Genomic DNA, 15,281 nt, shown 5'->3' on the forward strand with positions numbered 1-15,281 from the left:
CTCCTTTATAAGGTCAAATAATCCCTTTAGGGTCTTGTTTATAAATAATGTGTCTCAGGTGACATAGCAACAAAACTCGGTCCAGATCAATCCATTGGCTGTTCCCTCTACATAGAGAGCTCCCATTTCTCAGCACAACCATTTTGGGGGCTAACTGCCACTTTGTCCTTTTGGTATCAAGAGGGAAAATGTCTTCCTTGGGAGACCTTCTCTGACATCCTCCCTCTTGTAGCTCTAGCTCAAGTTGTGTTTGTCCAGAGTATCCTGCTGTTTTCTTCAGATCACATATCACGTTCAAGGCCGAACTGAGATATGTCAGTGCACAGACCTAGCTTGTCATTCCTTTAGACCAATATTCTTCAAATATTTGAATGGGCTGAGTTTCTATCCTCACTGGAAAGTTTTCTCACTTCCTTCTGTCAGTCAAGCATACTCACGTGGACATTTCACCCTACCTCATCCCCAAACCCTAACCACCTCCCCCGAGCATCACAGTGGAAACATTTCTAACCATATATAATACCCACTGTGAAAATACTTTTATCAAATACAACTTTCTCCATCTGCAATTATAATTAAACTCTCTCTCCTGGGCAAAAATCCATGCGTAGTCTATGTTCTAATCCAACTGAAGCACAGAATGTCCACAATTATCAGTTAATTATATGATTTGTTTGTTTGTTTGTTTAATATCGATACTTCCCAGTAGACTATGAGCACCCTGAGATAGAAACAGCATCTGTTTTGTTCAACACTGTATCCTTGGACCAATAAAATACTCACTACATGACAGATGCTCAATAAATACTTGAATGGACAAATGACTCAATTCACATGATATGTCATCTTAAAACATGGATGGGTACGTTCACAGGTCTTTATGTACATGACAGATAAGGTAAACGATTTATCTACCAGAGACCAGATGTGTTATAACAACTTTAAAAATAATTAGCCAGTACATTCTTCTGCGTTTATATGGGTTAGTTTTATAATTTTATTGTTAGCATTTTGAAAATCCAACTTCCCTATCATATTTTCTTTTGCTTATCCATATCAGATATACAAGTCCAACATGGGAATGGAATAGGGGCTCCCTTTATCACTTAGCCATTTCATTGTTGGCCCAGTGCCCAGTGGGACATGTGCAAAATAAAGACTTGAAGAATTACTGAAATGCCCTTTCTTTTATTCATTCTGTGACGTAGGCAGGCCTCCTCCACTAGACACTTTTACCATCATCTAAGTAATCAGTTAAACAATAAAAAAAAACCTTATAAAATGCTATAGCAGTATTTGTATAATATGGTGATTATAAAAACATAATACAAACTAATAAAAATAGAAAATATGGGATGTTTCCAGATAATTTCTCATAGTAAACTCTCATCCCTTATAACTTGTAGTAACAATTTTGAGAAGCATTTCTGTACTAACTTCTTGGGAGCAGTTTTTCATTTGTAAATTCAGTATGTTTTTTTCCTTCCAACTTTGTTTTTATACGACAGAGAAAAAATTTCTGAACATTACTGTTTCAAGTACCTTGGGAAGGAGATAAAAAATAATTACAAACATTTTATTGATAGTTGATTAACCCAGACATTAAGCTCTTACTTAATCTCCTCAATAATCTTCAAGGATAGATCATGTTATTATCCCCATTTAATCTTTGAATAACACTTCCCAGTCCAAAACTGTAAGTGAAGGGACTAAGTCTAACTCAGATTCCTGATTCTGACTCTCATGCTCCTAATGTCCATATCACAGTCCAGGGGATTTATGATTATATCAATTTTTATTCTGGGCAAGAGAAAACTGCTGAATAAAAGACATGGCATGAAACTAACAAATACACTTGAGAGCAAATTATAGCACGAGTCATAACAAAGTTCTTCGGCAGAGACATAGTTTCCAGAAAATTAAATTTTGGCAATACACTTTCAGTATCAATCCCCTTAAATAAAAATAACTTCTCCCTTAGAAGGATAATGTCAAATAAAAGAGGTATCTCTTTTGTTGCCTTCATTAGTATGTCAAAATTGTTAAAAAAAAAAAAAAAGTCATGAACAACATTAAAATCTTCATCAATCATCTTCACAATTAAAGCAGTATCTCCCTTGAGGGGAATGGTACAAGGACTGGATTCTGTGGTATACACATATACACATAAAGTAATACAATATGCAAGCTTCCACTTTTGCTTTTTGTTAATTCCTAATTCTTAAAAAAATTGTGAACACATCTTTAAATTACGAAAGATAAATACCTAACCTAATAAAATCACATAAAGTGGCCTTCAGTTATGCTATTATTCAAATCGGTTAGCTCCTTTTGATCAGAAGTGTTAGTAACATCAGAGAGGGTTCAACTAAAGGAAAATCCAAGCAAAGACTACTTCATACCTCCTTTTCATCTACTTGGTCACTCAGATGGTGGTGGGACTAGTTCAGGGTCTTTGCCCGAAACAGCACAAAAGACAGGGGTCTCCACATTAAGCACAGAACGCTACAGCCCAACTCTGCACACTAAAACCTCTTAGTGCTGCAAATCAGGTGATATTTTTCACTTGGTAATACTAAGAAGGTCCAATTCATTTAGTGAGCTATGAAGAAACTCAATGCAGCTAAGACAATAACTTGCCAAAGACAGATGCAGTTTTGTAGAGTCTGTTTGCAAAAATCTCTCTAACTTCACAATCAACTGTTGTTTCTAGGCACTGAATCCTACCTTATAGGATTATAAAAATCCAGGCTTACTAGCATTTTATGAGAAGGCAATGTGTTTATGTATTCATCAATCATATTTTAATGATGGGCCTCAGTAGTAATACGATATCAACACAAAAGGAATACAACATATCTTAAACCCTCATCATTTCTGGGCCCTGAAGACAATACACATGCCTATGTGTTTAGTTTTAGAGGGAATGAGTCTATGATTACGGGCATTTTCCTTTTCCACAGAAGGACGGCTTATATTGTAGATTCATGATAAAGGAAGACCAAATCGACAGCATGATGCTACTTTAATTCCTTCTAGTAAAAACTGAAAAAAAAAATAAGAGCTTAGAAGTAGGAAAGCAACTTCATGATCAACTGCATAACTGCTATATACAAAATTAGGCAACCAGGTATTATTAAATAGAGTTATGTAGAAAAGCATTTCCTGCCTTCTAAATCCTGGAAGGGAATTTTAAATTGCATTTTGAAATACTGCATCATACCGAATCATACCAGTATTTAAAATGACAGGAACTTCCACTAAGATAAGACCTCAAGCTACATAAGACTTTTGTAGTCAAACACCTCACTTTAGAATTATTTTACTGGCGACTCAACTTACAAGCAGTTATGCTAAATACAGATTATCCTTTCCATTTGAAGGCAAACAGCATTTTGCAAAGGAAGACATTTGAATTCCAACACTAAATGACTCAATATGTAAAAATATAGACTGAAGAACACGGAAGCAAATACCAATGCCAACACGCGGTTGACCGTGCTCATCAGCTCACGTCTGCGTGGTGCACAGCTTTGGATGTGGTGTGTTGCACACGATTCAGGGGTAGCTCACTCAATAAAGGCACAGTTACCCCTCACGCTGAAAGAAATCAAGGCTTCCATTGGGTCCCCTTACCTTTGCCATGGCTTCTCCCATCCTCCAAAAGCGGCACTACGATAGTGTTGTTCACATTTCCAGGTGACCGCACAGCTGTGTAGACAACAGGCACCGACTGTACCACCACGGGGATGCGGTGAACGTGACTCAGTTTGTTAGACTGTAAATTCATGGGACTTGAAGGCGGGACAGGATGAATGATGTGCAGAAACTGCTGGCCGCCCACCCCGGACGCGGAGGCTACGAGGGGCCCTGGAGTTAATACTGTTGACGAAGATGATGCTGAAGATACTGATGTGATAACGGTCGGGGAAGAGGCTGGACGACTAGAAGATGATGAAGAGGTTGAAGTTGAAGAAGGCGAGGAGGCGGACGCTGTCATGGAAACCGGGGAGGATGACACGGCGGTGGGGGATGTCCTGGCTTTGTTGATTGACAAGTCCACTGGCTCAGTTTGTGTCTGGAAGTGATCTACAGATAACGAGTCCTCCGTGGGCTCCCCTTTCACATTATTTAGCAACAGGGGAACAGCTTCCATATCGGGGTAGTTGTGGACGTTTGGAGACTGTGGGGAGAAAAAGGGGACACATATGGATCCTTGTTAATCACATACCGAAGAGACGTCAAGATTTATGACTGGAGTGCTTATTAATTTTTCCCTTATTGCTATGAGACACTACCCGTTCCCCAAATATTTGAAGATCTGCTCAGTGACAGTCATCGTGATTAGAGTTGAGAGGACAAAAGTACAAAACAGCATAAGACAAGGCCTCTCCTATAAGGACATTTTCATCCTATTGGGAGAGACAGACACAGTTGTTAAAATCAGTGAAAGAAGTACTCCATGGAGGAGAAAAGAGGCCACAAGAACCCCAAAATGAACAGCAATTGTACATAAGATCTCTAAAAGACAAGGGCAGTATACAAAGCATTACCTACTTAAAACTATATAAATACAACCACTTATTTATTTAAAATAACAATTATTCTAATTAAAAGCATTCATGTTGTTGGCTTGACCCATTCTGCATTTGTGAGTCTCACTTTCCTCAGTTGTAAAGTGATGGGAATCTTGAGGAGAGAAACTTAAACACCCTTCCAACTCTGCAATTCTACAATTTTGTGATTCTAACCCTTACTCAATACTATCATAATCTGGAGGCATAAAAGTACCTGGCAATAATTTTGGGGAAAATCACTATATTTCAACTTTCATATATGGTGCAAGAGCTTCCATATCATTCTCATGACAAGCACTGAAAAGGAGCACAATTGCTACATTATTAAATATAAATGTGTTCTAACAATTGGTTTATATTTTAGCTCCTAATGATAGCAACATTTTTCTTCTAAAAATAATGTACATAACTACCACAACAAACATTTTAGGAAATAATTTTAGAAAAAACTTATTCTGAAAATTTTAAATTGTTTATGAATATTTTATTTAACTTAACATAAAGATAATTTTGTACGAGTTCATTTTTATACTTTTCAGTTTTAATGAGCAAATTTTAAATAATAATAATAATAAATCCAAGATTCTACCCAGACTAATGGACTTAACATTTTTATTACCAGATAAAAATATGATTTATCCTTATATTTATTCATTCAGAAATTCAACAAGTATTCATTGAATGCCCACCTCCAAGGCCTAACAAAATGGCCTTACAATTTTATTGTTATGTGCCAGGCTAGCCTTACCATAGAAAATTAGACTGTGAAAGATTATTTTGGTTATATCTAATTTGGCCAGGCTAACATAGGCACTGATGTTCTATTATACAAAGACCAAAAACTATTTTTTCAGCTTCATTATGGCATCAGAACAACAATGTCTAAAATTATATTAAATTGGTTCATTTCATTCTTTGTTTAATAAAAGATCTTAGTTTGCTATTCCCCCTAAAATTTGAGCATACACTTAAAGGAACAAAACATGTTTCTTAAAACCTTTCTTTATAGAATATAAATTATAGCTCCATTCAAAACATACAATAGGCAGTAGTGCAAGGGAATTCTATTCAACAAGATAATAAGTCAACAATGGTACCAGATCAACTAAAAAGGGAAACGGGTTGATGTTTTATTGTTGTTGTTTTTTTTCCCTAAGCTAAGATGGTTACTTACACACAAAAAAGAAGAGAATTAGAAAATATAAAAATAAACCATCCAATCTACTGCATGAAATTCTCAGTGCCAAGATTTCATTCTTTGTATTGAAACTGAGAAATAACTCTTTAAATCTTTTCAGACATTAAGAAACAAAACAAAAGAAAAAACCCCCACAAATACCATAAACCAGGTTACTTCTAAAAAAGCTATTAGCATTATCTACTCTTCTAACTAGAACAGTATTTCAATTGATTCCCAGCATTATCATTTAATTTCTTTTTAGAACAATCTAAGATATTTCTTACTAGTGTGTTATACCCACATAGAAATTCTTTGTTGAGGCTGCTTTTATAAAATATCCCAAGTGGTTTGTCATTAAAATTATAAAATATGTCATTAAATACATGTTACAAAACACTGTTTGACTTCAAATATAGGCTTGATTAGTTTCTCTCTTCCTACTGTATTAACTACATCCGGAATTCTAATTTCGGAAACAGCGATTTTTCTGTCTCGTTAGACAAAAAGTTTCTATGCAGATTTACAAACTGAGGGCTGAGGTGTAAGTCATCACTGTAGCAACATTTCATAATATAAAGAGAAGACTAACGGACTGTGACAATATAAGAGCTGAGAAAGATAGGGCTTATTTGTAGAGATGGCTTCTGAGACATCAAGTGTCACTGAGCTTTGTGAATGGCTTCGACTTTTCTAGATTATGAACAGGAGTTCACCTTTTACATCTGCTTATTCCTTCCCTCAGAAACAAATTTACTCCTTAAACTGTTTTATAACAACAGAAGCAGAGTGTCCCTCTTACAATTCTGTTGCATATCCTAGGAAAGCCATGAAGGACCAAATATTAAGAGTCTCTAGGTATTTTCAAGCATGTGAGAACTACTTAGCTTTTACATGAGCTTAAGCCAAAATATAGAAAATGGTCATGATAATTAGCAAGGATAAATCCAACACAAGGACCACACACGTTGTCTTTGGAACGCTGGCCACATTATGCATGAAGTTACAAGGACCACCATCACAGAGGCGTGTGTCGGATCCTTCTTCCCATGTAGCAGGTGAAATGCAGCCAGGATGTCCCCAAATGATTCCTCGTCAGTAGAAAGAGAACAAAGTCTTTATTGTACCATTCACCTGTTTACGGTATTGACATAATATTACGTCCTCACAGCCCATAGGTATCTCTCCTACTGAGAGGCGGCAGGTAAAGCCCCCCTATAGCTTCGGGCCGCACATCCACAGGTGGGAAGCTAGCAATACCACTTCAAAATGGTTTCAAAACATCTGTGGCCCACTTCCGCTCCTTCTTTTAGGAAAGAGAAAAGACCTGAAAGACTAGATCCTGAAATCATCATTTGGAATTCATTTCCTGAAAGGTGAAAGATTGAAATGCATCGGTTCTGAGGTAAATCCATTTACACGCAGCAGCGTGAGGTGATGGGAACGGAGCGCACAACCAAGAGCAACAACAAGAGTTCTGGGAGACGGAGGAAAACATCAAATGAGAGGTATTTGGAGCAGCTAGAAATTAAATAAAAGGACTACAGGCGTACATCAGACATACTGTGGGTTTAGCTCCAGACCGTGGCAATAAAGCAAATGTTGCCATAGAGCCTGTCAAGTGAATGTTTTGGCTTTCCAGTGCTTCGAAAAGTTATGTTTACACTACAGCTATAGTCTCCCAAGTGCACAATACCATTACGTCTAACAAAACAATATGCATATCTAAATTTAAAAATACTTTATTGCTAAAAAAAAAAAAATGCTAACCTTCACTTCTAATTCTGGTTTTCTTGCTATTTCCTCCTCATCTGCAGTTACTTCCTCCACTTGAGCCCCTCAAAGTCATCCATGAGGGTTGGAATCAACTTCCTCCAAACTGTTGTGAATGTTGATATTTTGGCTTCTTCCCATGAATCACGAATGTGTGGGCAACTAGAATGGTGGAACCCTTCCAGAAGGTTTTCGATTTATTTAGCCTGAATCCACCAGAGAAATCACTGTCTACGGCAGGTGCAGCCTTGCAAAATGTATTTCTTAAATAATAAGATGTGAAAGTTGAAATGATTCTTTGATCAACGGGCTGCAGAACGGACGTCATGTTAGCAGGGATACAATCAGCATTCATCTCTACACATCTCCCTCAGAGCTCTTGGGTGACTAGGTGCCCTGTCAATGAGCAGTCATCTTGTGAAAGCAATCTTTCTTCTAACCAGTAGGTCTCAAGAGGGGACTTAAAAGCTTCAGGAGACCATGTTGTACACAGAGGGGCTGTCATCCAGCCTTCGTTGTTCCATTTACGGAGCACAGACACAGTAGTGTAGTAGAATTCCCAAGGGCCTTCGGATTTTCGGAATGGTCACTGAGCATAGGCTTCAACTTAAGAGTTGTCAGTTGCATTAGCTCCTCACTAAAGAGTCAGCCTGTCCTCTAAAGCCAGGCACTGACTTCTCCTCTCCAGCTATGACAGCCCCAGATGGCATCTTCTTCCAAGAGAAGGTTGTTTAGGTTGAAAATTGGTCGTTCAGTGTAGCCACCTTCATGAATCATCCGAACCCGATGTACTGGAGAATTCGCTGCAGCTTCTCCGCGGCAATCACTGCTTCCCCTCTCACTTTTATATTCTGGAGATGGCTTCTTTCTCTCCTTACACCTCATGAACCAATGTAGCTTCCAATTTTCATCTGTAGCTTCCTTACCTCTTTCAGTTTTCACAGAATTCAAGAGTTAGGGCCTTGTTCTGGATTGAGCTTTGGCTGAAGAGATTGCTGTGGCTGCTTTGATCTTCTATGCAGAGCGCTCAAACTTTCTCCCTATCAGCAATAAAGCTGTTTTCACTTTTCTACTTGTGCATTCACTGGCTCACACCTGCAGTTTCTTTCGAGAACTTTTCCTTTGCATTCACAAGTTAGCTAACTGTTTTGTGCAAGAAGCCTGGCTTTCAACCTATCTCGGCTTTTGAGGAGCCTCCTGCACTAAGCTTATGCATTTCTAGCTCTGGATTGACGGTGAGAGATGTATGCCTGCTCCTTCCACTTGAAGACGCAGAGGAGACAATAGGGTTATTAACTAGCCCAATTCCAACATTGTTGTGTCTCGGGGAACAGAGAAGCCAAGCAGAAGGAGAGAGATGGGGAATAGCTGTTGGTGGGGGGGGGTGTCAGAACACACACAACCCTTATCAAGGGTACTGTCCTATATGGGTGCAGTTCATGGTGCCCCAAAACAATTACGATAGTAACACCAGAGATCACCGGTCTGAGATCACCATAACCAACTGAATAAAATGAAAAGTTTTCAATGTTGTGAAAATCACCAGAATGTGACACAGAACACAAAGTGAGCAAATGCTCTTAGAGAAATGGCACCAGCAGGCTTGCTTAGATGCAGGTTTGCCACAAGTTCTAATCAGTTTAAGAAAAAGAAAACAGGTGCGTGGGTGGCTCAGTGGGTTAAGCCTTTGCCTTCGGCTCAGGTCATGATCTCAGGGTCCTGGGATCGAGCCCCGAATTGGGCTCTCTGCTCAGCAGGGGGCCTGCTTCCCCCTCTATCTCTGCCTACCTCTCTGCCTACTTGTGCTCTCTCTGTCAAAATAAATAAAATCTTTAAAAAAAAAAAAAAGAAAGAAAGAAGGAAAAAGAAAACAAACCAGTCTATCTGTGAAGCATGACAAAGCAAAGCTGATACAATGAGGAATGCCTGTACGGATACTTGAGAAAGTGAGAGAAGATATGGCATGTTATCGGGAAACACATAAGGGGTAGGAATGCTGAAAAGATTAGAAATAAAGAGAAGTGAGAAGTTTTAAGCACCACAGAGAAACTTCTATTAAAAAACAAAGAAAAGGGGCGCCTGGGTGGCTCAGTGGGTTAAGCCGCTGCCTTCGGCTCAGGTCATGATCCCAGGTCCTGGGTTCGAGCCCCGCATCGGGCTTTCTGCTCAGCAGGGAGCCTGCTTCCTCCTCTCTCTCTGCCTGCCTCTCTGCTTACTTGTGATTTCTCTCTGTCAAATAAATAAATAAAATCTCTAAAAAAAAAAAAAACAAAGAAAGGATTCCACACTAAAATTCTACCCTTGATTACTAACCACTCAATTCTTGCTACAACACGGATGGACTATTCAATCTCAGGGTCAACTTAGTGCCCCTGTTGTTGTTTGTTTATATCAAAGCCACCAAGATTTTTGTCTGGGAGTGGTGACTTTAGCTGAATTTTGCTGTTGATGTCCTGGTGTGGAAATGATGATCAAACACTTAATATATTTGACATCATTAAAAGAAACAACACCCCTAAACACATGAGAATAATGAATTTCATGAAGTATCTCAACTGATTTATCATGAAAAGAACAAAATACTTCATGAAGAACATGCTATCATCAAACACGGTCTTGATTTTTCTTTTTTTTTTCTTCTGTATTAGATATATCTAGAGTTCTAATTTTAGAAATAGTGACTACTTCCACCACAAATTTATCTCTCCTACCTATCCAGATTCCCACATAGGTTTACAAACCAAGGGCTGAGGTGTAATTCATCACTGTAGAAACACTTCATAATGTAAATCATTACATACATATGATCTTTCCAAAGGATTACATATTATTCCTTGAAAGGGTAATGACAGAAATTTTTAAATAAAATGTCTTAACAAATTACTGCCTAAATATACACCAACTGCAACAAGATAAATGTAACAATACACTTAATAAAATATGTATGTGAAAATCTATAAAGATAAATACAAACAGGATTATATGGTCATATAGTCTTTTCTTCAAAACTCCAAAAGCCAATTTTAATCATAATATCCACTCAATAAAATATTACACATAATATTCTAGTGAACATATTCCTTTCAGTGATCTGGGGATTACACGTGAGCTTTCCTAACAAGATAAACTTTTTCCTGAACAAATATTTTAAAAGGTAACTTAAGCTTTATGTGTTCTGTTGAGTGAATATAAAAATGAATCTAAAATCTCCTAACGCCGGTACCCATAGTACTGGATGTGTCTCCTATAGTCGGCCGTTATCAGCAGCTGAATCTTATTATGTTCTGGCAACGACTAAAAAGTGCTTTTACTATTGGTCATGTCTTTTAAACACTTGGTAATCTTAACAAGAGAGGAAAAAATGTCTGGACACAATCTCATCTTTGGAAAACCCACCAGAGATTGTTATGTGTAGTCATGGTTGAGGGCTGCTTAGACAGTATTCTGTTAAGTGTTATCCAAGATTTACATGCCGTCTGTTTCATCTTTAATGGCCCCAGGGATTTTTAAAGAAGCAGAGCATTTACACACACGCGCACTTGCACGTGCGTGCGCGCGCACACACACACACACACACACACAGGGTGTCCCTACTACCCATTTATCTAGCCACTCATCTACTCACCCAGCCAGCCAGCATTTAAACAAATTGTATCTCAACTTATCTTTATAAACTTGAGAAATAATCTCATGGTAGTTTTTAGAAAAGATTATAAAAGTCACGTAACATTACATAGCTCATGGTTTAACTGCTAGGATCACCTTAGCTTTATAAGCGTGCAGTGTGGTTATTATAAGAAAGAAAATTCGATTTAATCACAAAAGAATTCATGACTTACCCTGTCACTTACTAGCTGTGCCAACTTGGTATATCATCATTAAAATTCTCTAGGTGTGAGTTTATCTACCTACAAAAGAGCAATATAATTCCAAACTCATATAATTGTTTTATAGATTGTATTAAGGGTATCAAGTGCTTTTAAGTAATGCCGGTTAGGATGGGACAGGAGCAAACGAGCTCCCCCTCTCAGAACTAAATATTCCAGGGGGGCCTGGGTGGCTTGGTCAGGTGAGCCTCCAACTCTTGATTCCAGCCTTGGGGCGCTCAGTGGGGAGCCTGCTTCTCTTTCTCTCTCCCTCTCCTGCTCCCTTAGCTCTATCTCTAAAATAAATAAATAAATCTTGGAAAAAAAAAAAAAAACAGAACTAAAAATCCCAACACAACCTAATCTATGACTCTGACTCTCAGAAGTGACTTGACTCAATGCACTGCACAAAAAATATTCTGATGTGGGATTTCAGAAATGCAACCACTATATTGCACAGGTACAGTGTTCACTAATCGACCAAACAGATATATGCACTACAAAAGTAGCTAAATAAGTCAAAATAGTATAAGACTTTTAGGGTCCACGTGATTTTAAACAAACACATCTCTTAAAATATAGAAGACAGTCATGTGACACTGGTGGGTTTTTTTTTTTTAAATTTTTTTGCTTAACTAGATTGACCCATAGGATGATCTGTAAAGTGGACTACATTTTAATTAACTGGTTTCATTTGTTAATTCCACAATATAAATGACCTACACCAATCCACAGTTTAGCTTTATGACAATACATAGTTATGTTAATTATTTTGGGATGCTGACCCGTCTTACCATGGAATGAAACAGCACAGCATTATTTTCTTCTTGTGTCTCAAAGGAAAACTAGTTTATGTCAGTTTCATTCTCTGACTTGGTGATTAATTCAACATTTTTTTTAAAACAGGAAATGTACTGTGCACTTCATGTAAAAAAGGAAATAAGCTCTATCTATGATTCCATATCCTCGATCATGGAAGTTTTAAGTTATACAGCATTATTTTAGATGCAAATACATTTAATTAATGAGCTACATTCTTTTTTTTTACACAAAGCACACAATACACATGTCTTAGTTTTTGTGCCTTGGTTTCCCTCATAAATAAATGACATTTTAGAGTTATGAGCACCGTGCTGAAGGCAAGCAAGAAACACCTCTGGCCATTTTTGCTCTGAGTGTATATGTCACCAAACAACCACTTGTGAAAAGGGTATACACTGTACTTTCTTCTCTATTTTATTTTACTAAAAAGGAAAGCCTATTTTTCTTTTTTTTTTCAAGTTTTTTTAATTTATTAACAGAAACAGAGAGAGAGAGAGAGAAAGATAGAGAGAGCACACACACAAGCAGGGGGAGCAGCAGGCAGAGAGAGAGGGAAAAGCAGGCTCCCCACTGAGCAGAGAGGGAGGCTCCATCCCAGGACTCTGGGATCATGACCTGAACCTAAGGCAGATGCTTAACTGACTGAGTAACCTAGCCACCCTAAAAAGGAAAGCCTTTTTTTTTTTTTCAAGATTCATCTTACAAGTGCCCTTTTGGTCATCATTTGTCTTGCTTTCCGCTCAGTGATCTCCCTATTTCACTCCACCTGTTCAAGGGCAAACTCTTAAATGCAAATACTATAAAATTGTGTCTTTTTTTTTTTAATTTTATTTATTTATTTGACAGAGAGAGATCACAAGTGGACAGAGAGGCAGGCAGAGAGAGAGAGAGAGAGAGAGAGAGAGAGAGGGGGAAGCAGGCTCCCTGCTGAGCAGAGAGCCCAATGCGGGACTTGATCCCAGGACCCTGAGACCATGACCCGAGCCGAAGGCAGCGGCTTAGCCCACTGAGCCACCCAGGCGCCTTCTTTTTGTTTTTTAAAGACTTATTTTGGAGAGAAAGAGAGAGCGTGTGCGTGTGGTCACCCACACAAATGTGTGTGTCTGCAGGGGAGGGACAGGGGAAGGGCCAGAAGGAGAGGAGAAACTCAAGCTGACTCCCCATAAGGGCAGAGCCTAAAGCGGGGCATGGTCCCAGGGCTGTGAGAGCAGGACCTGAGCTGAAATCAAGAGTCTGAGGCTTAATGCATTGAGCCACCCAGGTACCCCAAAGTGTGTATTTATAAAACTCACCACCCTCCAAAAAAAATGAAAGTAAAGTATACTAAAGAAAAGGAGAGATAAACTCTCATCCCTCTAAAACTACAGATGAGAGAATAAAAGGAAATAACTGGAAATATTCTACCATGACGATATGCACCTGGGCTCAGAAAGTATCCAATGAGCTATCCACTGCAAGCGGGGGGAGGGTAAGTTGAAGGAATATCGACTGTGTCACCTCAGTATCTCAAGTGTTAGTTTAAGACGTGATTGGTTCTTTCAGAAAATTCAGAACATACACATAACATAATAGACTGTGTGCTATTACATTTACGTTTTTTGGGCTTTCGCATTTGAATTGAAAAGGATAGTCTTTTTAATTCTTTTTTTTTTCTTCTTTTTAAAAATTTTTTCAGGGGTGCCTGGGTGGCTCAGTCATTAACTGCCTTCGGCTCAGGTCATGATCCTGGGGTCCTGGAATCGAGCCCCACATCGGGTTTGCTGCTCATCGGGAAGCCTGCTTGTGTTCCCTCTCTGGCTGTGTCAATCTCTGTCAAATAAATAAATCAAATCTTTAAAATAAATAAATAAATAAATAAATAAATAAATAAATAAATAAATAAAAATTTTTTCGAAATTTTACTTATGCTTTAATACCGGTTTCAGTAGAATTTAGTGATTTGTCACTTAACACCCAGTGTTCATTGTAACAAGTGCCCTCCTTCATACCCACCACCCAGAAAATGGAAGCCTTTAAAAAAGGATTCAATACACATTTAAATTCATCTCAAATTTTCCTTATTTCTTAGTTGTTATGCTTTTCTATGACCTATTTATTTCCCAGGACTTTCATAATATTTATCCAAAGCAGTCATGAAGCTATGTGAACCGTGGACCACCAAACTGAAACTCCAGCTGGGCACGTGTGTGTTGTGAAGTTGGGGTGGGAGGAGGTGGGAAGGCTTCCTTTCCCATAGGGTGGGGAAGGATAGAGGAGATCCAGTTAACGCATTTTTCTTTTTTAAATAGCAGACAATGGGGGCACCTGGGTGGCTCAGTGGGTTAAAGCCTCTGCTTTCGGCTCAGGTCATGATCCCAGGGTCCTGGGATCGAGCCCCGCATCGGGCTCTCTGCTCAGCAGGGAGCCTGCTTTCCTTCCTCTCTCTCTGCCTGCCTCTCTGCCTACTTGTGATCTCTGTCTGTCAAATAAATTTTTAAAAATATAAATAAATAAATAGCAGACAATGAAATGAAGCAACGAAAAGACTGACAGAAATGTCTGGACATGAACATAATGTGTTACATGTTACATGTAAACATACAGATATTTAGCAAATAAATAAGATTTTGTTTTACCACATAACATAATCAGTGAACACTCATCACATTTGCTAGGCACGAATATAGCTCTGAGGATACTAAGCCACATAAATCCTATTTCCCTGGCCAAATGATCTAAAAGAAGCAGTGTCCCTAAAACAAAGGTCAAAATGAAGTCTAGGAAGTCAGTTTTGTTCCCTTTTTTTTTGAACAACTGCTGTCACACTGAACCTTACAAAACATGCAAAGATGTCTTAAAAATAAATCGTATGATTCCAACTATATGTCATTTTGGAAAAGACAAAACTATAGAGGCAGTAAAAAGATCAGTGGTGGCCAGGGGCTTGGAGGAAGGGAGGGGAGGGACGAGTAAGGGAAGGGTGTTGAGGGCAGTGAAACTCATCTATATGTTACTGCAGTAACATAACATAACATAACATAACATAACATAACATAACATAACCTTAACGGCGGCGGATGGACACGC

At 38.5% G+C, this 15,281-nt stretch overlaps 1 protein-coding gene across 6 annotated transcripts in view; it reads right to left on the reverse strand.

The window, feature by feature from the left end:
- Positions 1-15,281, reverse strand: part of KLF12 (KLF transcription factor 12) — a 431,680-nt gene that overhangs the window by 127,431 nt on the left and 288,968 nt on the right. For 5 of the 6 annotated variants that reach the window (XM_047720132.1, XM_047720130.1, XM_047720128.1 and 2 more), the window contains one exon: positions 3,637-4,183. In XM_047720132.1, the coding sequence (XP_047576088.1) occupies positions 3,637-4,183 (547 nt within the window). Of the gene's footprint in view, positions 1-3,636; positions 4,184-11,366; positions 11,436-15,281 lie in introns of all 6 variants that reach the window. The other variant, XM_047720133.1, reaches the window with a different exon arrangement.

Source organism: Lutra lutra, chromosome 3 (assembly GCF_902655055.1).
Source record: "Lutra lutra chromosome 3, mLutLut1.2, whole genome shotgun sequence".
NCBI lineage: Eukaryota > Metazoa > Chordata > Mammalia > Carnivora > Mustelidae > Lutra > Lutra lutra.